The 23,724-nt window shown below is 39.7% G+C and overlaps 1 protein-coding gene and 1 long non-coding RNA gene across 2 annotated transcripts; both read left to right on the top strand.

Annotated features, from left to right (window-relative positions):
- The first annotated feature begins 991 nt into the window (after nt 1-991).
- surf4 (surfeit 4) lies at nt 992-23,718 on the top strand. Its single transcript, NM_201127.1, is given in 6 exon segments — nt 992-1,162; nt 10,238-10,424; nt 15,983-16,059; nt 18,772-18,815; nt 18,887-19,073; nt 23,112-23,718. Coding segments are annotated over 6 exon segments (810 nt in total). The 5' UTR covers nt 992-1,114; the 3' UTR covers nt 23,379-23,718.
- LOC141385729 (uncharacterized) lies at nt 3,107-7,754 on the top strand. Its single transcript, XR_012406631.1, has 2 exons — nt 3,107-4,578; nt 4,678-7,754. It is a non-coding gene; the product is annotated as an uncharacterized lncRNA (long non-coding RNA).
- Nucleotides 23,719-23,724: the final 6 nt, after the last annotated feature.

Genomic DNA, 23,724 nt, shown 5'->3' with positions numbered 1-23,724 from the left:
GATTTGATGAATGTGTTTTATATTTATACATGAAGTGCATTACAGATTTATTTTGATGAATAACAAAATATCTGTGTCTGTATTTTATGTTTTTTTATGAGTAGATTTAATTAATTTGGTTTCTTTGAGAATAATAACAGTAGTAAATAATTTCAGAAATGATTTATTTATTTGTTATTTTATTTATTATGTTTATTAATATATTATCATTCAATATATTGAATTATTATTTATTAATTAGAATCATATATATATATGTGTGTTTTGGTATTAAATCATTATCATAATATAGCAATAAGTATTTAAAACATTTAGATAGATTAAATATGATTATATATGTAATTGTTTATTTTCTTTAAAAAATTATAGAATTAATATTAGCATTATATAATATACTATATTCTATTTATTATTTATATTATGACAAGGATTATTGTTGATAATAACAGTTAATAATACAATACATATAATTATGAGCAATATATATAAGTTTATAATAATAGTAAACACATTATTATTATTATTTCAACAGTTAATATAATTAATAAAAATATGATACACTTATTTATAAGTTAAATATCTGTATACATGGATATAATTACCAATAAAATATTACCGATAAATTAGTTTTTTTTTATTGCATGTTATTTAACAATTCCGTTTATATTTATTAAAATGTATATTTTACTATTATTATCATTATTAATATTATTAACAGTTGGTTATTCAACAATTATTATTTATGTTATAATAATAATTATTATTATCATTAACAGTTATTTATTTCACAGTAAAAACGTATTTTATTATTTACATTGTGTTTCTTTCACTGCATTATAAAAACTGTTCTAAATATATATGTATATTAAAAATATGTATTATAATTAATGATTTGCTGAGAGTGTACGTGGCTTGCGGGAGGCCGTTGTGCGCGTGCTCGACGCCAGTGTACGCGCGCTGCATTGTGGGACGGCGGAGGCCTTGACACACACACACACACACACACACACGGAGCGGCTCTGCTGGGAGTGTAACACACACAGATACACACACACGTGTCTGTGTTTTCCTCATATTTTGTCAGTGTGTGTGTGTGTAAAGCTGACGGTCAGTGATGGGCCAGGAGGACATGATGAGCGCGGCAGAGGACCTGGCGGACCAGGTAAGATCAAAACACACACATACACACCTCTCAGACTCTCACTCCACACACACACACACACACACACACACACACACACACACACACACACACAGAGACAGCTGCAGGAGTGACAGATCTGTACGTTATTTATTCCGCTGTTTCACTGACACACACTTATATTTACTCGTGTTTTCCTGCATTTATAGCGGGAATTGCCGTTATTTACGTGTGGAGAAGTAATTATTGTTAATTTTATGAATTAAATTATAGCAAACTTGCTTTATTATGCTTTTGTTTTCAACATGGAACTATTAGTTTGATGAATATTGGTAAACAAACCATTTTGGATTGTGTTTACGAGACACAAACACTAGTCAGTTATATGTTAGACTGTTTAGTTTATGCTAATGTAATCAGACTACTTTTAGATTACATTTAGATTACTTTTACGCTAACAATATTTGATATTGCATATGTTGGAGCGGTATAATCTGTGTTATTTTGACAGATGTACATTTATTTTCTATTTAGACCTGTTAGTTTGATGAACATATTGGTAAACAAACTATTTTTGGTCACATTGACATCAATAGTAGGGTTATAAATACTAGTAAGTGGACCAGAAACAGTTTGGATTACTGTATGGATTACTACATACACTCACACACAGCTGCAGGACTGACGGATCTGTGTTTATTCTGCTTTTTTACTGATACACATTCATATTTACTCATGTTTTCCTGATTTATAGTGCAAATTGTTGTTATTTACCTATGGAGAAAGAATGTTAATGTTAATATATTGAGTAAAAGTGTAACGTACCGTTTGCTAAGTGATGTTACTAGCTATATAATGCATTTGTTTTCTATAAAGAACTGTGAGTTTGATGAATATTGGTAAACATACTATTTTGGTCCCTGTTTATGATCATGGTAGAGACACAAACATGAGTCAGTTGTATGTTACACTGTTTAGTTTATGCTAATGCAATCAGACTACTTTTGGATTACATTTAGATTACTTCTACGCTAGCGATATTTGATATCGCATTTGTTGAAGTGGTATAATTTCTGCTGTTTTGACAGATATACATTTGTTTTCTGTCTTGAACTGTTAGTTAGATGAATATATCTGTAAACAAAGAATTTGGGTGTTATTGACTTCCATAGTAGGGTTATAAACACTAGTCAGTGGACCAGAAACAGTTTGGATAACTAGTTACTACATACACTCACACACAGCTGCAGGACTGACGGATCTGTGTTTATTCTGCTTTTTTTACTGACACACATTCTAATTACTCGTGTTTTCCCAGATTTATAGTGCAAATTCTTGATATTTACACATGGAGAAAGAATTATTATTAATATATTGAGTAAAAGTGTAGCGTACTGTTTGCTGAGTGATGTTACTAGCTATATTATGCATTTGTTTACAATATGGAACTGTTAGTTTGATGGATATTGGTAAACAAACAATTTTGGACCCTGTTTGCTGTCATAGTAAAGACCAAAACACTAGTCAGTTGTGTGTTAGACTGTTTAGCTTATGCTAATGTAATCTGGCTACTTTTGGATTACATTTATTTAGATTACTTTTACGCTAACAATATTTAATGTCACATACTGTATGTTGAAGCCTAATTTGACTGTTTTGGCAGATAAAAAGACGTTTGTTTTCTACATAGAACTGTTAGTTTGATAAATACATTGGTAAACAAACAATTTTGGCTCCTATTGACTTCCATAGTTATAAACACTGGTCAGTGGGAGCAGAAACAGTTTGACAGAGCTGGGTGGATTACTAGACACACACACACAGCTGCAGGACTGATGGATCTGTGTTTATTCTGCTTTTTTACTCACACACATTCATATTTACTCCCAGATTTATAGCGCAAATTGTTGTTATTTACCTGTGGAGAAAGAATTAATGCTAATATATTAAAAGTGAAAGTGTAACGTACTGTTTGCTGAGTGATGTTACTAGCTATATAATGCATTTGTTTACAAAATGGAACTGTTAGTTTGTTGAAAATTGGTAAACAAACCATTTTGGACCTTGTTTATGATTATAGTAGAGACAAAAACATTAGGCAGTGGATCTGACACTTAGTTTATGCTAATGTAATCTGACTACTTTTGGATTACATTTAGATTTTTACTAAATGTAATCCAAATACTTTTATGCAAACACTATTTAATGTCGCATACTGTATGTTGAAGCAGGAACTTCTAATTTTACTGTTTAGGTAGATAAAAAGACAAAAAACTAAAAACTAATACAATAACTAAACAAAAGCTTTTATCGTCCATTGAGAATAAAGGGCCTAAGACATTCAGTACATAGAAGTCAGTTAAGCGTGCGCTGGTCTGTATATTCCAGGCTTTTTTAACCTTCATGCATAGATGTGAAAGCTTCTTTAGAATAGCTATATCAGAAAAAAGCAGGGAAAGCTCTCCAGAGTATATTTGATTTTCATTTTATTTTCAAACTGTAATATCACTAAACATATAAATCAACATTTGGGCTGGACATCAGGGTCATTCTTGCAAAGTCATGCTTGTTAGCTGGACAAGGATCTCATCTTTTGGAGGTGTAGTTCCTATATTTCGTCCAGACAGCGGCTTTGGCAATTGGTTTGCTGTTTTATCTGGGCCACTTGTCCTTCGGAATCTTTGTCAGAGGCACCTTTCCTTCCTCTTACGTTTCATCTCATTGCTAACAACCGTTTTCTTAGGAACAGGGACATCCGAATACGTAAGTGAAGCTTTGTCTTTTACAATTAATGTCATTAAACCAATCAGACAGCACAACTGTAATCAGTTTCTGGCAAAACTAGTGGTCGATATTATAATCGGTTAGATTACACATTAATGGTAATTTAATCAGACTACTTTTGGATTACATTTAGATTACTCTTGTTCTAACCCTACTTTGATGTCACATATAATGAAGCAGGAAAATGTAGTTTAATGTAATTCTTATCTCTGCCATATAGATATTAGGGTTGGGCTGATAGACGATGCTATCGTCCATTGCCGATGGCCAACAGACAACACAAGGCTGAGCCGGCATCGCGATCCATCGCCCCGTCCCCGTCGCAAACCCGCTCGTGAAAAATACACACTCAGGCCCTGTTTACACTAATATGTCTTAGTATTAAAATGGCATTTTTGAAGTAAAATGATCCACATCCACACCATGTTTACCTAGCATTTCTGAACAGCCCTCCGTCCGCTGAAAATGCACATCACGTGACCACACACACACAGCCACACACACACACACACACAGCCACACGCTGTCATGCGCTCCTTTGAGCTCCAGGCAGAGAGCAGTGCACGTCGGAGAGTTTATGAACGATGTACTGCTGGATCGCGTCTCACTATAGTTGTTAAACGTGATATTCAGACATCCCAAGTCTCCCGGAAGTTCCGGGACTCATAATGCCCGCAAACGAGTGATAATCTCCCTGAAATCCCTCCCGGTCCTCAAATAAGTCACGCACCCTTCTCACTCTCGCTCTTCAGAACCCCCCCACTACTCACATGATGACGATGCCATTGTCCATCGCGATGTTTCACATTAGACATCGTACAATGCCAAATTGGTCGACATCGCCCAACCCCTAATGGATATTGCATATACTATTTTTGCAATAGCAGTAATTTGTTGATGTATTGTGCACTGGAGTGAGTTATTGGTTATATGACAATATGGATCTAAAATTATATCATGATATTTTCTAGTATTATTTCAATATCAATAATTTAAACGATAATGTATTCACTGAGAGACAAAAAAGTATCTTTATATATAAATTACCATGTTTGTAAACATTCAGGATGCACACATAAGCCCCTTTCACACAGTGATACCGGTAAATTTCTGGAAAATTTCCGGAACGACTTAACCGGTATATTTAAAAAAGCGCTGTTCACACAGGCGAGGACGTTACGGAAATTTTCCGGAAAAGAGCATTCACACATCCATTCCAAAATACCGGTAAATTCTGACATCATTCACCACAAATGAGCTTTAAACGGCTGCGCTTGTATTTGTAAACATTTGACTAAATTACAAACTCTGTGGATGATCAATATTGTGAACAACTTTCGCAGGATCACTTTCGCATGTCGAGATGTTCATAATTGTGCAGGCGCTCATAGGCGCACGCAAAGCTTGAAGGTAAACAAACAACGGCTTATCATAAGCATCTCATCGATGATTATTTACACAGTTGACATTAAGAAGAACATATAAGTGTGATCTGACTAACTTCTAGCAGCTAAATGTGTCTGGAAAAATATTCAAAGGCTTTTATCCTCACAAACCGCGCGGACGTGAATGCGTCTGACTGTTGTGATTGGCTAAAGCAGACGTCTCACGTCAGCACGTTCTAGACGTGCACGCGCTTATTACGGCAATCTTCCTTCTGCATTCACACAGCGCAGCATTCCGGCAAATTGCCGGTAATGATACAACTTCTCTTTCCGGAAAATAGCCAGAACGAATTTACCAGTATTTTCAAAAAGGACCTGTTCACACATACAACCTTTCCGGAAAATTGCCGGCAATTTTCCGGAAAGGTCTGTATGTGTGAAAGGGGCTATAGTGAGGCGGCAGAAAAAAACGGGAGTGCTAGCATTTACAGCGAGGGAATGACATCCGATGCGGTACTGAGCTTGTTGTTGTCTTAGAAATAAGAAATAAGATATATTGATTACATATTATATATATTGTTTACATAATGCTTTCCGCATATTATAACAGCTCGTCACCCAGTGATAAGCACAGTGATTCGGCAAAATTACCGTTGAAGTGAGCGGCGTTCGTCTTACAGGTCCATTTGTGATAGCACCCTCCCAATGGATATTGGATACGACGAAATGACCAAGCATCCAGCCCCAAACATACAATCTCATTGAAGCTCCAAGTGATTTTAACAAGAGAGAAGTTAAAGGCCTACAAGTCTTTAGATGCCTACAGTGTTGTTCTGCTTGGTCATGTGCAGGAAATAATGATCCATGATGACCAGATTCAACACTATGTAGAGCTAAAAACCGAGATTCTGCCCAGCCAAAGACAAAGAAAGAAGACAGAGCTGTACAAGGCCTGGGTCATCATCAACAAGCAGAACTACTGCATTCTGAAAACGTTGCTTTTTGTCAACATTTGTACAATTGGTACTAAAGCAATAAAATCTTTTACGAATATGTAATAAATTTAGATTTATTTTCTTTGTTTGCAACGAGTTCATATTTCCAAGTACAGAAATGTAAGTTATTTTGTATAGATGTAGATGTACAGTGTAGTTACCACCGTGAATCTAAAACAGGTACTAGTGGTAGTGAATACTTTTTACTTAAGTACATTTTTCAGGCCGTACTTTTTTTTTTTTTTTTTTTTTTTACTTAAGTACAAAAGTGTGATCAGTACTTCAACTTTTACCAGAGTCATTTTAAACAACAGTATCTGTACTTCTACTTAAGTAAAGTTTAATTCAGTTTAATTTACCATGTTTAACTGTTTTTACCAAAATCATTGCTGCAATCAAAAGCGAGTGATGTGTCTGATTCAGCATAGCGTGAACATGAGAACTACAGAGTCCAGCATTATTAATTAGATCCTCACTTCATTCAGCTCCCTTTTAGCCAAAGACGTCTGCGGTTGGCATTTAAAGCAGTGTGGTGTACGGTAATACGGAATTTGGCATCCTACCGCACAACACCACATGTTTACTATTGGTCTCTTTTTGCAACCGGGAACCCATGTGACATAGGTTGGTAATTCGTCTATAGAAAAGTATAAATTTTCAAGTTCTATACGTACATTTTTTTCTGTTCACACACTTTAATCCTGCTCACTATCCTGAGAGCTCAGCCATATTTACACACTGAAGCAGCTGATCAAGCTTTCATTCATTTTCCCCTGCTTATCCGGGGCCGGGCCGTGGGGGCAGCAGTCTCAGGAGTAGATTTTAGTGTCTATTGTTGCAGTATTAGTTCAGATTAAGTTACTTAATATGTAATTAATTAATAATTTATTTGTGTCATGCTTGTGTGTGATCAAATGCAGGGACTTGCTGGTGTTTTAATACGTCTTTGAGTAACAATGTCATGACATATACCGTGTCAGTATTATGAAGAAGCGAGTCAAGAAAGAGATGTTTAAAGTGTGCGCAGCTGTTATTAGCAGCGTTTCATGTGTCGTTTTAAAAATAAAAGGTCAAATCCATTGCATGGTCTGTTTCTTTAAGTAGTGCAGGTCGTGTATAGCTCATTTTGGCTGATATATTAATGTCAGTGGTGTAATTTAACTCTCATAAATTAATAATGCAATAAACAGTATGCAGTGTTCTGTTCAGTGCTGCTGGTAGTATATCAAATAGAGGTTTATTCGGTTTCCTAGAACATGTATTTGGATTGCCGTGCTGCAGTTCTTCACAGCACATTCACTTTCATGGGGTTGTTACTGTAGAATGAGCTCTGATTGGCTGTCAAGGTGGTCACGTTAGCATATCTGCTCAGTGATTGGCTGCTGTTGTGGTCTGTTTATATCTGCAGCTATTTTGGCCTGTGGTTCCTTCAGGAGCTCTAGAGAGTGTTTGACCTACACACACACACACACACACACACACACACACACACATCTACTGTTTCACAACACCACTGCTGTGTGTTGCAGAATATCATGACAGAAACTTCAAGATCTGTTCAGTTAATTAGTTTGCACATAATATTGATAAAATAAAATATTGAATATAGTAATACACCTGTATCAGGACTGCACAATATATTGTTTGTGCATGGATATCACAATCTGTGAATCTACAATAGTCACATGATCGGAGGAAGCTAAGCCATTTCAAGGGAATTTAAACCATTTGGACAGAAGAAATGATCAAGTTTGCCACTTTAACAAAGATTAACTGTATTTATTTATACAATGAAGACTGTAAAAAAAGTTATTTTACATTAGATTATTCAATTTCTGTACATCAATACTGTTAGACTCCGCCAAAAACAGTAAAGTGCTGTTTATTTATTTATTTTTTGTTTTATTGTTTTCATCAACAATTCAATTGATTTTATTCGATAAATATATTATTAAAATATTAATATTAAAGTAATAGTTTTTTTATTGAGTTGTGTACATTTTATGCAGATGCTCACCTCCCAAAAATCAGTCCAAAATTCTGAATTCCGCCCAAATAGTCTATCTATCTATCTATCTATCTATCTATCTATCTATCTATCTATCTATCTATCTATCTATCTATCTATCTGTCTGTCTGTCTGTCTGTCTGTCTGTCTGTCTGTCTGTCTGTCTGTCTGTCTGTCTGTCTGTCTGTCTGTCTGTCTGTCTGTCTGTCTGTCTGTCTGTCTGTATGTATGTATGTATGTACGTATAAATTGCAGAAATAAAAAATATTTACAATATTGTCCAGCCCTAACCTGTACATACATTTGTCAATTTGTATATTTTTATTCTTCATTTCCTTTTCATTTTTTATACTTTATTATCTGTATTTTTGTCCTGTCACTTTTATTCTGTTGCACTGTGGATACTTCTGTCACCAAAACTAATTCCTCATGTAAACTCACCTGGAAATTAGGCCTGTCCCAATAATCAATATACCTAATTATCACACAACACATGACCTCAATCATTTCTGGTCATGTTATACACGCACCGGCCACTTAATTAGGTACACCTATCCAACTGCTTGTTAACACAAATTTCTAATCAGCCGATCACAGAGGAGAATGGCCAGACTGGTTCCAGCTGATGGAAAGGCAACAGTAACTCAAATAATCGCTCGTTACAACCGAGCTCTGCAGAAGAGCATCTCTAAACACACAACACGTCCAACCTTGAGGCGGATGGGCTACAGCAGCAGAAGACCACACCGGGTGCTGCTCCTGTCAGCTAAGAACAGGAAACTGAGGCTACAATTCACACAGACTCACCAAAACTGGACAATAGAAGATTGGAGAAACGTTGCTGCTCTGATGAGTCTCCATTTCTGCTGACACATTCGGATGCTCGGCTCACAATTTGGCCTCAGCAACATGAAAGCATGGATCATCCTGCCTTGTATCAGCGGTTCAGGCTGGTGGTGGTGGTGTAATGGTGTGGGGGAGATTTTCTTTGGGTCCATTAGTACCAATTGAGCATCAACGCCACAGCCTACCTGAGTATTGCTGCTGACCATGTCCATCCCTTTATGAGCACAGTGTCTCCATCTTCTGATGGCTACTTCCAGCAGGATAACGCAGCATGTCATGAAGCTCAATCATCTCAGACTGGTTTCCTGAACATGACGATGAGTTCACTGTACTCAAATGGCCTCCACAGTCACCAGAGCTCAATCCAATAGAGCAGCTTTGGGATGTGGTGGAACGGGAGATTGGCATCATGGATGTGCAGCCGACAAATCTGCAGCAACTGTGTGATGCTATCATGACAATATGGAGCAAAATCTCTGAGGAATATTTCCAGTAGCTTGTTGAATCTACAACACCAAGGATTAAGGCAGATCTGAAGGCAAAAGGGGTCCAACCCGGTACTAGTGAGGTGTACCTAATAAGTGACCGGTCAGTGAATATCCCCCATACAGCCTCTGTCATCTCAGAACTTTCCAGTTTGGAGGTGTCAAAGTCAATATGGTTAAAAAAACACTATAGTATTTACTACAAAGTATTAAAGTATCCAATCATTCATTCATTTTCTTTTCGGCTTTACAATTAATCAGGGATCACCACAGCGGAATGAACCACCAACTTATCCAGCATATGTTTTACGCACCGGATGCCCTTCCAGCTGCAACCCAGTACTGGGAAGCACTCATTTGTAGTATTTAGTCTAAATAAAATGACACAGTATTCAATTTCTCACTCTCAGTACACACACACACACACACACACACACACACACACACAGACTACTCAAAATTTCACTTTCAGTACATGCATACACACACAATAACATACACTATTTTAACCGTACACATCTCCTTGTAGGTTGTTTATTTGTTGGGTCAATGTGACTGTATGTGTGCGTGTGTGACTGTGTGTGTGTTGTCAGTTCCTGCGGGTCACGAAGCAGTATCTCCCGCACATGGCACGTCTGTGTCTGATCAGCACGTTTCTGGAGGACGGGATCCGCATGTGGTTCCAGTGGAGCGAGCAGAGAGACTACATAGAGGCCACCTGGAGCTGCGGATACTTCCTCGCCACATGCTTCGTCATTATCAACCTTATAGGACAGATCGGTGAGACACGCACACACACACACACACACACACACACTGCTGAAGCTTTCACTCTCACTTCACTCACATACAAACACCATTTAAACTACACACACACACACACACACACCTCACACACACACACACCTCACACACACACACACACACACACACACACCTCACATTCTCACCACAAACACATCACCAAAACTTTCACTCTCACTTCACTCACATGCACACACCATTTAAACTATACACACACACACACACAAACACCTCACATTCTCACCACACACACCACTCAAGCTCTCACTTTACTCTCACACTCTCTCTCTCACACACGCTTACACACACTATTTACACCACACACACATACCACATACACACACCCCTCACACCCAATACACACACCATTTAAACTACACACACACACACACACACACACACACACACACACACACACCACTTAAGCTCTCACTTCTCTCTCTCTCTCTCTCTCACACACACACACACACACACACACACACTATTTACACAAACACACACACACACACACCTCACATTCTCACCACACACACCACTCAAGCTCTCACTTCACTCTCAGGGCTTACTCACACTATGCCATCCGTACCGTGCCCAGACCCGTTTCCCGGATCGTTTGAGAAGTGTGAGTGCGCTGAATCGGGCTCAAGCACAGTTCACTTGGCCGGCCCTGGCCCGGTTGGAAGAGGTGGGCCTGAGCGCGGTTCACTTGGGTTTTGGCACGGTACGCTTGTGTGTGAGTGCAAAACGCGCCAAAGCCCGAAACTGAAAGCGAGACTTGACTTTTAAGGCACTGTTTCATATGGATTTAATAAAGGGCCATGAAACCCCCTCGTTTCAGCAGGGTGTTTTCACTCCTCTACTTTGGAAAAAGTCAGAAAAGTGGGCGTGTCCAGCTCTGTTTAGGGGGGAGTGTCAGAGGAAGAAAAGTGGGATGTTGTGGGAGTGTCTATTTGGGCACGCGCGAGTTTCAGTCAAAATACACACACACACACACACACACACACACACACACGCACACACACGCACACACACACACACACACACACAGTAGAAAGTGATGGTGTTTAACCTACATGGACATCTGTAGTGGAATTATTTGCCAAATGATTAAATGGTGGACTTTAACTGCAGTTCGGCTCTTTCATTCAGGGAATTCATTCATGTCCCTCACGACAAACGAGATATTTGATTCGAGGAGCTGCTCTAAGCGTGTATTTTTCATGCAATGTTTGATACCGCACGGCGAATGAGAGAAAAAAAAACTCCGCATTTCCCGGAAACTTAGATGCACACGGCAGGTAGTGTCAGAAAGCCGCGTGTGTTATTCCGGTCACAAAATGCGTTAAAAACCCTACACGAGGTTAAAGTTTGGTTGTGGTGCTAACGTTAACGTGTTTACACTCGGTGCAATAGTTTGTTAGATACGAACAAACTGAATAAACAAAGAGCACTGATCACTCACTTACCAAATCTGTAGAGACAGGACAATCACCAGCAACTAGAGCCGCGTCTTTATTAAGAGGAGACTACAAGCGAATCCGGATCTCAGCGTGTGCAGATGAGAACAGCTCTCAGGTAAACAATACTCCTCCTTAGACACGTAAGTTATTGTTGTGGAGCGTCGCGTACACTGTTAATCCACACGTGACTCCAGCTGAGCTCTCACAGAGAGAAAATGAAAACAAAACTTCACTGCAGCAAACTATAAAAGCAGCACTTCACGCTTGTTTCGCCAACACAACGTGGCGTCTCTGCCGTCTAAACACTGTGACAGTAATGAATATTAATGAAGTTGCACAATAGAGCGCGCTGATTGGTTTAAACCAAGCCTTACTCATGCATTAATGCATCACACTGTAAGAAGTAATAAGACACACTCTGGCACAGACGTCCAGTCTGCACGCTGGAATACACGATATTATCTCATGACCGTGACGCAGCTTCAAAAATTAGTTTCAAACCGGAAGTACGAATTTGCTTGAAATAACGCAAAAACAACCAATTTACACTTTTTAGTGAAATATAGGTGTCCTTATAGTGTTTTTAGCAGTGTGGGACACATATACGACTGTCAACAGCTCAACACATGTGTTCTGGTGTTTCGTGACCCTTTAATCATTCTTACTGTTCAGTGAACGCAAACTGCTGTAGTTTATTAAAGACGCAAACCCCTCACTGCACGACAGCTGCACCTTCAGCAGACCTCCTCATTCCTGCAGCACGAGAGCTTTATGATGGTTATGAGAGTCAAAAGTGGCGGATCTGTTCGGTGAAATATCTGACTGCGTGTCCCCGCATCCCTAAGGACTGTTTGGCGAAATATTTGACTGCATAACAAACAACTGAAACGATATAACTAGAGAAATCTCCACTGTGCTGCTGAGTGAGAGAGCGCTTCTCACTGAACAGCGCAGCAGCGATGACGTAAGCGTGCCGAAGCCCGATTGTGGTGTGAGCGCGGGCCGTCGGGGGAGACAGGAGGGGGGACAAGCGTGCTTTGGCCCAGTTCGAGGCAACTGTACATAGTGTTAGTACGGCCTCACACTCTCTCTCTCTCACACACACTTAGGCCGTACTAACACTAGGTACAGTTGCCACTAGGTACAGTTTCCTTTTGCACTCACACACAAGCGTACCGCGCCAAAGCCCAAGTGAACCGCGCTCAGGCCCACCTCTTCCAACCGGGCCAGGGCCGGCCAAGTGAACTGTGCTTGAGCCCGATTCAGCGCACTCACACTTCTCAAACGATCCGGGAAACGGGTCTGGGCACGGTACGGATGGCATAGTGTGAGTAAGCCCTTACACACACTATTTACACCGCACACACATACCACATACACACACCCCTCACACCCAATACACACACCATTTAAACTACACACACACACACACACACACACACACACACACACACACACACACACACACACACACACACACACACCACTTAAGCTCTCACTTCACTCTCTCTCTCTCTCTCACACACAAACACACACACCACTCAAGCTCTCACTTCACTCACACACAGACACACACACACACACTTACACTATTTACACCACACATGTTTGTTTTTGTGAAAAGTGGGGACATACATAGGTTTCCATTCATTTCATACTGTCTAAACCGTATATTGTATTGCCCTCACCCCACCCCATCCCTAAACCCAACCATCACAGGAGACAGCGTGCAGCTTTACTCTCTGGGTGCGTTCACACCTGTGAATTGATTCAGTTGTTCTGAAACAGAGATTACAATCGTTACAGTGTTGCTCTTTGCTGTTGGAGCGGTTCGCTTTCACACGGCAAAGTTTCTAATCGGACCAAAAGAGCTAAAACAAGTCACTTGTGAGAACTCTCCTCACTTTGGTCAGAGTGTCAGGGTTTATTTTGCAGCGTCCCGCTCAGCTGTCAGGAGAGGTGGTGTTTGGTGGTGTTTGACAAGGTGTGCGCGACGTGTCTGAGGAGTGAGGAGAGATGCGGTGGGGAGGGGTGAGAAGGGTGCGCGACGATGCCTATTTGAGGATCGGGAGGGAGACGATAGATTACCGGGAGATCATCACTCGTTTGCAGGCATCCGGAGACTCGTGAAACTTCCCGCCCTGCTCATAATTCTCTCTTCATATAGCCGTATATACCTATTAAATATCCATAAAACACTGTGATATAACCGCGCTCGGATCAGATCACTTTCTCACTGCAATCGATCCGCTCCAGGGTTTGTTTCAATCGAGTCGAGACCACCTCATTCAAGCAATCTCAGAGCGATTGATTTGCCGCGGATCCGAGAGCGATTGGTGGTTTCACATATGCCAAACGAACCGCGCTAACTGGGCAAACGAGACGGGTTCCTGAACAAAAGTGCAGGTATGAAAGCCCTCTCTGATTAAACTCATCCTGTGGGATTTATAAGCGATTTGAGAAACGAGGACGTCACCAATGGCCTCATATTTCACCCCCTTTTTGTAATACCTGTGTCATACCCATGTCATTACACAGATTTGTGTCCTGATATGTCACAAAAACAGGTACACACACACACACACACATACCACATACACACACCCCTCACATTCTTACCACTCACATCAACCAAGCTTTCGTTCTCACTTCACTCACATACACACACTATTTAAACTACACACACACACACAAACCTCACATTCTCACCACACACACACACCACACACACGACACAAGCTCTCACTTCACACACACACACACATTGGCCTCATTTTTACCCTTGAACTAGTTGTGTAAATGTGAGCTATTAAAGAAACAGGACACTCATGTTCAGCTCACTTCTGCTGTTTTGAACAGTTTCCCCCATTCATCTCTCTCTCTCTCTCTTTCTCTCTCTCTCTCTCTCTCTCTCTCTCTCTCTCTCTTTATATATATATATACAAACACACACAAACAGACTGCAGTGGTTGCCAGTCTTAATCAGGTATTAGAGAATATAATAAACTATCATCATGAGCATGTTTTCAGCTGACTCCTAATTAAATATGTGTTGAAGAGGAGCAAACACGGGTTTACTGCTGCTGTATATGAATTATAATTTATTATTACAACCAGATATAATGAAAAGTACTCTAATAACCAATTAAATCACATTATACACACACCTGTATTTCATTTGATTACTCTTATAAAATACCCTTTAATTAAAAAGTACTGGATTATTATTAGAAAATATTCATTATAGCCACAAAACAAGTACAAATGAATGTAATGTGAAGAAAATTGGTGTTTATTAAGATGTTTATTTATTGTTATTAATTAGTTTAATCCATTAATACATCTGTTGACTTATTGCACTGATATTTAACACACAAAAATCATTTACTAACAAATAATATTCATCCTGAGATACGAGTGAGAATTTATTAAAGGAAATATTGATACAGAGAAAGATGAGTTATGAAAGGCCACTGTATTATGGAGAAACGGTTGGTGTCTGCACTGTGATTGACATTCTCCCATTGTACGTGTCATCAGAGAGGGAAAGCCCCGCCCACTAGTGCCCATCTCTCCATCTCATTAGCATAATCAGCAGCCCTGAGTGAGAAGCAGCCGTCTGTCCTTTAGCCATTAGAGTGTTTGAGCTGCTGAAGATAATGTCAGCATAGACTAAGAGGATTATAGATGTGGAGTTTTAGATGAACAGCGACAGGAGCCACATAGACTGACAGAAGCATCAAGCACACACTCACACTGAAGCACACATAACACACACACTGCTGTTTACATCTGTAGCTCCGCCCTCTTCTGAAAAAGAGCACAATCTCATTTGCATTTAAAGCGACAGTCAGCAAAACACCTCAATTAGGATCAAAACCTGAAAGGGTCAGTTTCAGAGAGCTGGAGAACATCATCTGTGAGCTCTTTTGAGCTCTCACACACACACACACACACACACACACACACTAGAGATATAATACATTACAGTAAGAAGGGATTTGAGTTTAGCAATACCTCGTTGTTTCAGATGCTAAGCACACATGCATATATTAACTCTATTCTCTGCTGTAGGTGGATGTGTCCTGGTGCTCAGTAGAAACCTGGTTCAGTACGCCTGCTTTGGCTTATTCTGCATCATTGCACTACAGGTGAGTGAAAATCAGTGTTGGTTAATGAGTTATAAAGTCTCTAGTTACTTGGATTTAACTGAAAATGTAAAGTTGGGGATTGCTCTTCATTTTAGGCCATTTCATTATAATTAGCCCATGATATAATATAATACCCAGATTTTCAGCCCATCAATGAGTTTATGAATGTGCTTCTGTAAATGTGTGTGTGTATATATATATATATATATATATATATATATATATATATATATATATATATATATATATATATATATATATATATATATATATATATATATATATATATATATATATATATATATATATTATATTTGAATGTGTGTGTGGATGTTTCCACACAGATGGGTTGCGGCTGGAAGGGCATCCGCTGCGTAAAAACTTGCTGGATAAGTTGGCGGTTCATTCCGCTGTGGCGACCCCGGATTAATAAAGGGACTAAGCCGACAAGAAAATGAATGAATGTATATATATATATATATATATATATATATATATATATATATATATATATATATATATATATATATATATATATATATATGAATATATTCATTTTTACATTACTTTCAGTAATATTATTGAATAATATTCAAATGTTTAAATGATTTATTTACAACACAGTTTGTAAAGTTTTATTTTCTTTTAGTACAGTTTTATGCATAAGTTTGGGGCCCCTCTGTGGCTGCATAATTATTTTCTTTCTTTATAAGGGAAGATCACAGTGAAATGCCATTGGGTTTCTAGAGAAAGCTAGATCATGTCATGTTTTTCAGACAGAAATACGTAGTGTAGCAGTATCGAGATGTGTGAAATTAAATTGAAACTGAAAAATAGGCTGTGCAAAAGTTTGGGCACCCACTCTTTCATGTGGATTTCAAGACCTGTAGTCACTGAATGCTGACTGATTACAACACAGAATTGATTTGCGTGACTCAGTGAAGCTCAACAATCCTCACACAGCTACAACCAATCATGAAGAAGGATATTTATCATAGCTGAGTGCTAGATGTGCTTTTCCTTATTGTGAACCTGAAAATAACAACATGGAAACCTCAAAAGAACTTCCTAATGACCTAAACACTAGGATAATTCACCAACATGAATTACGAGAAGGATGCAAAGAGCTATCATAAAGGTGTAAAGCCTCTATCACCACAGTCAGAAATATAGTAAGAAAATGGAAGGCCACGGGATCAGTTCTTGTGCTGGAAAGATGTGCTAGACCTGGACAAATATCTGAGAGGGAAAGGTGAAGAATGGTTCGAATGGTCACTGATAGAACACCTCCACAGGGCTCCAGGAACATCTCCACAGTCCAGCACACTCTTCACACAGAGCAGCATAATGGAAGGTGATGCAGGTGAAGCCTCTTCTGCACTCTGTCAACGAGAAGAGTCGATTGAGGGATGCAAAGGCTCATCTGGACAGAAAAGTCTGAATCATTCTGGAGAAATATACGGTGGACAGATGCCACAACCATAGGTGCTTTGCATGGTGGAAAAAGAACGCAGCATTCCAGGAGAACCTGGTCAGAGCTGACGATAGCATGGGTTCCACCCAGAATCAGCAGATTCTGAAGAACAGAAATCAGTCAAGAGGCTGACGTTACTCCAGGGTCTGATGTTTCAGCACAGTTCCAGATCTACCAAGGAATTCAGGCTCAGACACTATAGAATGGCCATCCCAGTCCCCAGATGTGAACATCTTCCAAAATCTATGAATTGATTTGAAAAAGGCTGTTCATGCTCACCACCCATCAAACCTGACTGAACTGGAGGAATTCTGCAAGCGTCTGCAGGCTGTTATTCCAGCAAAAGGTGGCTCTACTAAAGATTGGTGTCATTATTCTGTTGGGGTGCATCTGTCTATTTGTGCATCTGTCTGGTTTTGTTCAGACTTAAATTGCATTAAATGTTATGGCAGAACTGAAATCTTGCTTTTTCCATAGGGTATAAGTTGGGCCAGACGGAATCTTCAGACATTTTTGCTATGTCTGCCCAGAATTTTGTTAAAAGTCTGCAGATTTATGCGGAATGATTTTATCATAACTAAAACCTTAATATATGAACTAAAAAGTAAAACCTTTTTAACTTGAATTCAATGTTTACAATGCAAATCCAATTAGATCCACTTTGGGCTAGAAATCTGCAGAATTATATTAAGGCCTACGTATATGATATATCTAAATGAATTTGATTTGAAAGGCCAGCAGGCTATGGCTTGCAATTTTGAAAATGATCAGGGGTGGCCAAACTCTTGCATGAGACTGTATTATATGATATTAGACTTAATTTGTTTACCAAACCAGTGGATCTAATTGGATTTGCTTTGTAACCCTTGTGTTCGTGTATTAAATCTGTTCAGACTGAAAAACTGTATTTCATGAACAGTAAAAAGGAGATGTTTTGCCAATTAATAGATAGATAGTGCATAAAATGTATCAAGCTATAGTTAAAACAAGTAAAACTGACAAAAACAGCTTATTAGAAGCAAGAAATATTTGATTATTATCATAAGCATTTCAGGCCCGGTTCAGAGAGTTAGTAAAGGAACGAGGAATATGCAAAATACAACTGAAAAACCACAATATCCATGTGTGTATTGAACCACGGACATCTTTAATATTATATTGAGTATTGCAGCATCCCTAATACATATCGGCACATGATCATATTAATAAGTGAGCTTTATCCGTCCTCTGTATTTCAGACGGTGGCTTACAGTATTCTGTGGGACCTCAAGTTCCTTATGAGGTGAGTTCAGCTCAGTGTGTGAATCTGCAGATCCTGAATGCTGTTACTAAATGTGTGTGTGTGTGTGTCAGGAATCTGGCTCTAGGTGGCGGTCTGCTGCTGCTGCTGGCCGAGTCTCGATCTGAAGGGAAAAGCATGTTCGCCGGTGTGCCGTCCATGGGTGAAAGTTCCCCGAAACAGTACATGCAGCTGGGAGGGCGAGTTCTGCTGGTGCTCATGTTCATGACGCTGCTGCACTTCGACTCAGACTTCTTCTCTGTGAGTCTCTCTGTGGTCATACACACTTATTTCACGTCACCTGCAAGACAAATAGGAGATATTTTAATACACATTTTCTGTGTGAATATGTAGTTAAATGTCATTTATTTTTATCAGTTATTAATGCATTAAATGTATTGTGTATTACTGCAAAAATAAATTACAAACAAAATGCAGATAAAAAAAATATCTGAATTTCATCTTGTGTGCATAAAAAGTTGGAGATATTATTTTCATTTGATATATGCATTTTCTGTGTGCTTTTAGTGAAATGTCATTTGTTTTAGCTGTTATTGATGCATTTAATGTGTTACATGAATTCATTAAATATGTAGAATTTTACTAAATATCTTTATAGATATTTCAGACTCATGCTCAGTCTGATAAACAATGCTGAAGTCAGATATTCTGCTGTAAACGTGTGTTACATGCTGGAGTGGCTGCCTTTGTTTTGGTCATTTAACCCGCCCACTGCCAGTTTAGCCAATTATATTACAGCACCCCGGGTTGCCAGATGATGAAAAACAGCGTATTTCATTCATTCAGTCATGAAGACTGTGACTGTGACTGAAATGCGAACACTGGTGGACAGTAGCAGACTCTGAAATGAGACTCAGATTCAGAGTTCCACATGAGGTGGTTATTGATTAGCAAATAATATAAATAATACGAGCGTAAACATGCAAGCAGGTTACACTGTCCTAACAACACACTACGTGATGAGATACGCAGTGATGAGCAGTTAGGCTGTATTGCAGCAGACAGAAACAGAACAGAAATGTAAATACAGCCATTCAGAAGCACAGAATAGTGCACTCACTGCACTCCAGCCAAACGGTGAGGTTTATAACGATGAATTGATTGTTTATGAATGGCTGTAATCATGAATGGCTGTAATCACGATCACAGTGTATATATCATAGACTGTCAAAGATATAGTATCAGTGACGTCACCCACAGGCTTCTGAAGAGCGCAAAAGAAGCTACAAGTAGGCGTGGCCAATAATCGTCTCTTTGTTCACGCTTCATGGCACCGACTACAGACGCCTGCTGGCATTCTGCTTAAACGGGCTTTTCTTTGGGAGAAACGCTTAAACCTTCATTACCTGCGACTCGTTTGTGTTCTGACCACATGTACTTGGCTTTATACTATAACACTAAAGTGTTTAGACTTTTAAAAACGCTGTTTGTGTGTGTGTGTGTGTGTGTGTGTGTGTGTGTGTGTGTGTGTGTGTGTGTGTGTGTGTGTGTGTGTGTGTGTGTGTGTGTGTGTGTGTGTGTGTGTGTGTGTTTGTGTGTGTGTGTGTCACTTGCTTGGTGTGTGTGTGTGTGTGTGTGTGTGTGTGTGTGTGTGTGTGTGTGTGTGTGTGTGTGAGAGAGAGAGAGAGAGAGAGAGTGTGATGCCTATGTGTATGTGTGTCACTTGCTTGGTGCTTGTGTGTGTGTGTGTGTGTGTGTGTTTGTTTGTTTGTTTGTTTGTGTGTGTGTGTGTCACTTGCTTGGTGTGTGTGTGTGTGTGTGTGTGTGTGCGTGTGTGTGTTTATACGGACAGCTTGTTATAGGCTGTCTGGACTCTGTTTAGCTGGGTGGTTTTTGGTTTGTTGTCCCCCCGCTCGTTAGCGGGAACGGGCGTGGCGGGTATAAAAGGGGGCGGGTCTGGCAGCAGGACAGCAAATGCTGAATTAAAGCGTGAGCAGTCGGGTTCAGGCTTAAACCTGGCGGGAGCGGTATTCAAAATTTTGTCCCGCACAGATCTCTACCTTAGACCAGGCCATCTCAGTTTACGACTGACTATATTAAAATAGTGTCATAAGAAACTGAACAGGAAATGACCTTATCATGTCTTTTTCAAGGACACAGCTGCTTAAGAACTTCAAATGTTTTTCATAAATATGTGAAGATTAAAGGGGAGCTAAATCTCCAACACTCATCATCACAGTGTCTTTTCCTGCAATATCTGAACATATACTCTGTGCAAAATCCTTTATAGATATCCAGTTCTTTGTAACGGTGGTCACACAAAAAATAAAAATAAAATATGTACACCTACATAAGTAACCCAAAGAATTATATGACTGAACACTAAAAATGAAAATATATATATATATATATTTACTCAGGTGAGGTTTGAACTGAGGTTGACGGCGTCGTAGTACAACATGCTGGCCACTGGACCACAATAGCGCTGTTATATTGCACCGTAAATTACTTTCTATTGATGGCTTAATCTTTTTTCTCCCCTTTTTAGATTTCTAATCATCTGATGTTCATTGAGCAGGTGTAATATTTATTAATGGTAATTATTTGAATTTTTATATTCACTAAGGTGCTGCTGTTTGCGGTCAGTTACCTCATCATTAACCTGCGGGCTGCATTCTCCTCACGGGGCTGCGAGAAAATAAATTAGAAGAGCGGAGCTGTTGCAAAATAATGAATAACAGAGTGAGGCAATGGTCAAATAAATAAATTTAAAAAGTGTGACTGCTGAGAGTGCAGGCAGCTAAAGACACCGGCCCTCCGGCCAAAAAACAAACCAGCCCACCGGGAATTCTCCCGGTCCTCCCGATTAGCCAATCCGGGCCTGATAGTCAGTGTGTTAGTAAATGCAAGGCTATTGATAAACTCCCGACATAACACTGAATGACAATGCTTCAGATGACTGATCTAGGTCCTACAGCTAATCAGTCTGTCAGATTCTGGAGTGCATTACAGCTCTAAAGAACATTATAGATGATCTTAAATAAAACAAATACATTTATAGAGATGGTATATGAGTGTTTAATTTCACTCAGCTGGGAAACGGAGGCCACGTAAACGGTTTGAGTGCACACCGCATGCCATATCATCTGATAATTGTAGAAAATAATCCCAAAAGGGAACTGACTGTGTAAAGAAACATAAAACACAACACAGAAATATAATCAATATGCTGAGCTCAGCGGCTAATCAGCCGGAATCTGCTGAAGGGACGTGACGGCGACCAGCGAGACCTAGCTGTCACTCAAGTGACCACGCCCTTAATTATGCAAACTTAATATAACTTAATATACGGATGAGTTATAAATCACCTCCTCACAGTTGTCATGAAGGGTAATATTAGCTGTATGAACCAAAATCATTCTGTGTAGCAGGCTGTAAACACATTTTCTGCTGTAAAGTCGGCCATTTTAACAGTCGGGTCAGAAATCTGCTCTGATATGGAGCCAGGAGTTGTGGAATTTCCATGAATTGCAGTTTCAGGTACCTCCGTCTTAGCTTTACAAGAGTTGAAGGGTGACGCTTGGTATATATTCATGGCTAATATCTGATGGCCAGAAAGTGATTCATTTTTAATAAATTGTTAAAATATTGCTGTCTCTGAGGCAGATGTGTACACCATGACTTTATATAAAAATGATTTTAATGTGTGATATGACTGAAAAAGTGGTCATAAACGAATATTTTCTTAATTTAACTGAGTAGCGGCTTGGACCTGGAAACACAGCCACAGCCGTATCACCCTGCAGCCCAAGAGCGGTTACTCACTGAAGCTAAGCAGGGCTGAGGCTGGTCAGTAGCTGGATGGGAGAGCACATGGGAACACTAGGCTGATGCTGGCAGTGGTGTTGGTGTGGCCAGCAGGGGGCGCTCAACCTGTGGTCTGTGTGGGTCCTAATGCTCCAGTATAGTGAAGGGGACTCTATACTGTCAGTGAGCGCCGTCTTTCAGATGAGATGTTAAACTGAGCTCCTGACTCTCTGTGCTCATTAATAATCCCATGGCACTTCTGGTCAAGGGGTGTAACCCCGGTGTCCTGGCCAAACTCCCTCAATCAGCCCTTACCCATCATGGTCTCCCAATGAACTGGCTCTATCACTGTCTCTCCACTCCACCAATAGCTGGTGTGTGGTGAAGCACTGGTGCTGTTGTCCATGATTGTGTAGCGCTTTAGGTGTATGGCCATACGCGATACATGCGCTGTGTAAATACACACATTACATTACAGAACGTCATGACTTCACAAGCAGATTGCTAACATGCAGTGTTGTTGTCCTGCAGATCCTCCAGAATATGGTGGGAACAGCGCTCATCATCCTGGTGGCCGTCGGCTTTAAGACCAAACTGGCTGCTCTGACTCTGGTAGTCTGGCTTTTGGCCATCAACGTCTACTTTAACGCCTTCTGGACCGTTCCGGCGTACAAACCCATGCACGACTTCCTGAAGTACGACTTTTTCCAGACCACATCAGTGATCGGGGGCCTGCTACTGGTGGTGGCCCTGGGGCCCGGAGGCGTCTCCATGGACGAGAAGAAGAAAGAGTGGTGAAGAAGAAGAAGATGTTCACTTCCTGTCCATCCGTCCGTCCTGCACCCTTGCTAGTGTGTGTGTTGGATTTGGGATGTGTGGATCCCTCATATTGACTCCAGTCGCAGCAGTAAACACCGATTCGTTTACTGGTTACGATTTCTGATCCGATGGACGACCCTCAGCCTGATTTCACTGTTTTCTGTTGATTGTATACGAAAAAATTATGATTATAATAATATTAATAATAAGTTGTTCTATTAATTTTTCAGACGTTTATATTGTATTTAGTTTTTTTTTTTTTTTTCGAATTTCAGGTCATGCTGAGAAATAAAGCAAAACCTCCGAATTATGGAAATGAGTTTCA

The sequence above is a fragment of the Danio rerio genome, chromosome 5 (genome assembly GCF_049306965.1).
Source record: "Danio rerio strain Tuebingen ecotype United States chromosome 5, GRCz12tu, whole genome shotgun sequence".
Taxonomy (NCBI): domain Eukaryota; kingdom Metazoa; phylum Chordata; class Actinopteri; order Cypriniformes; family Danionidae; genus Danio; species Danio rerio.
This window is presented reverse-complemented; position numbering and strand designations above follow the sequence as displayed.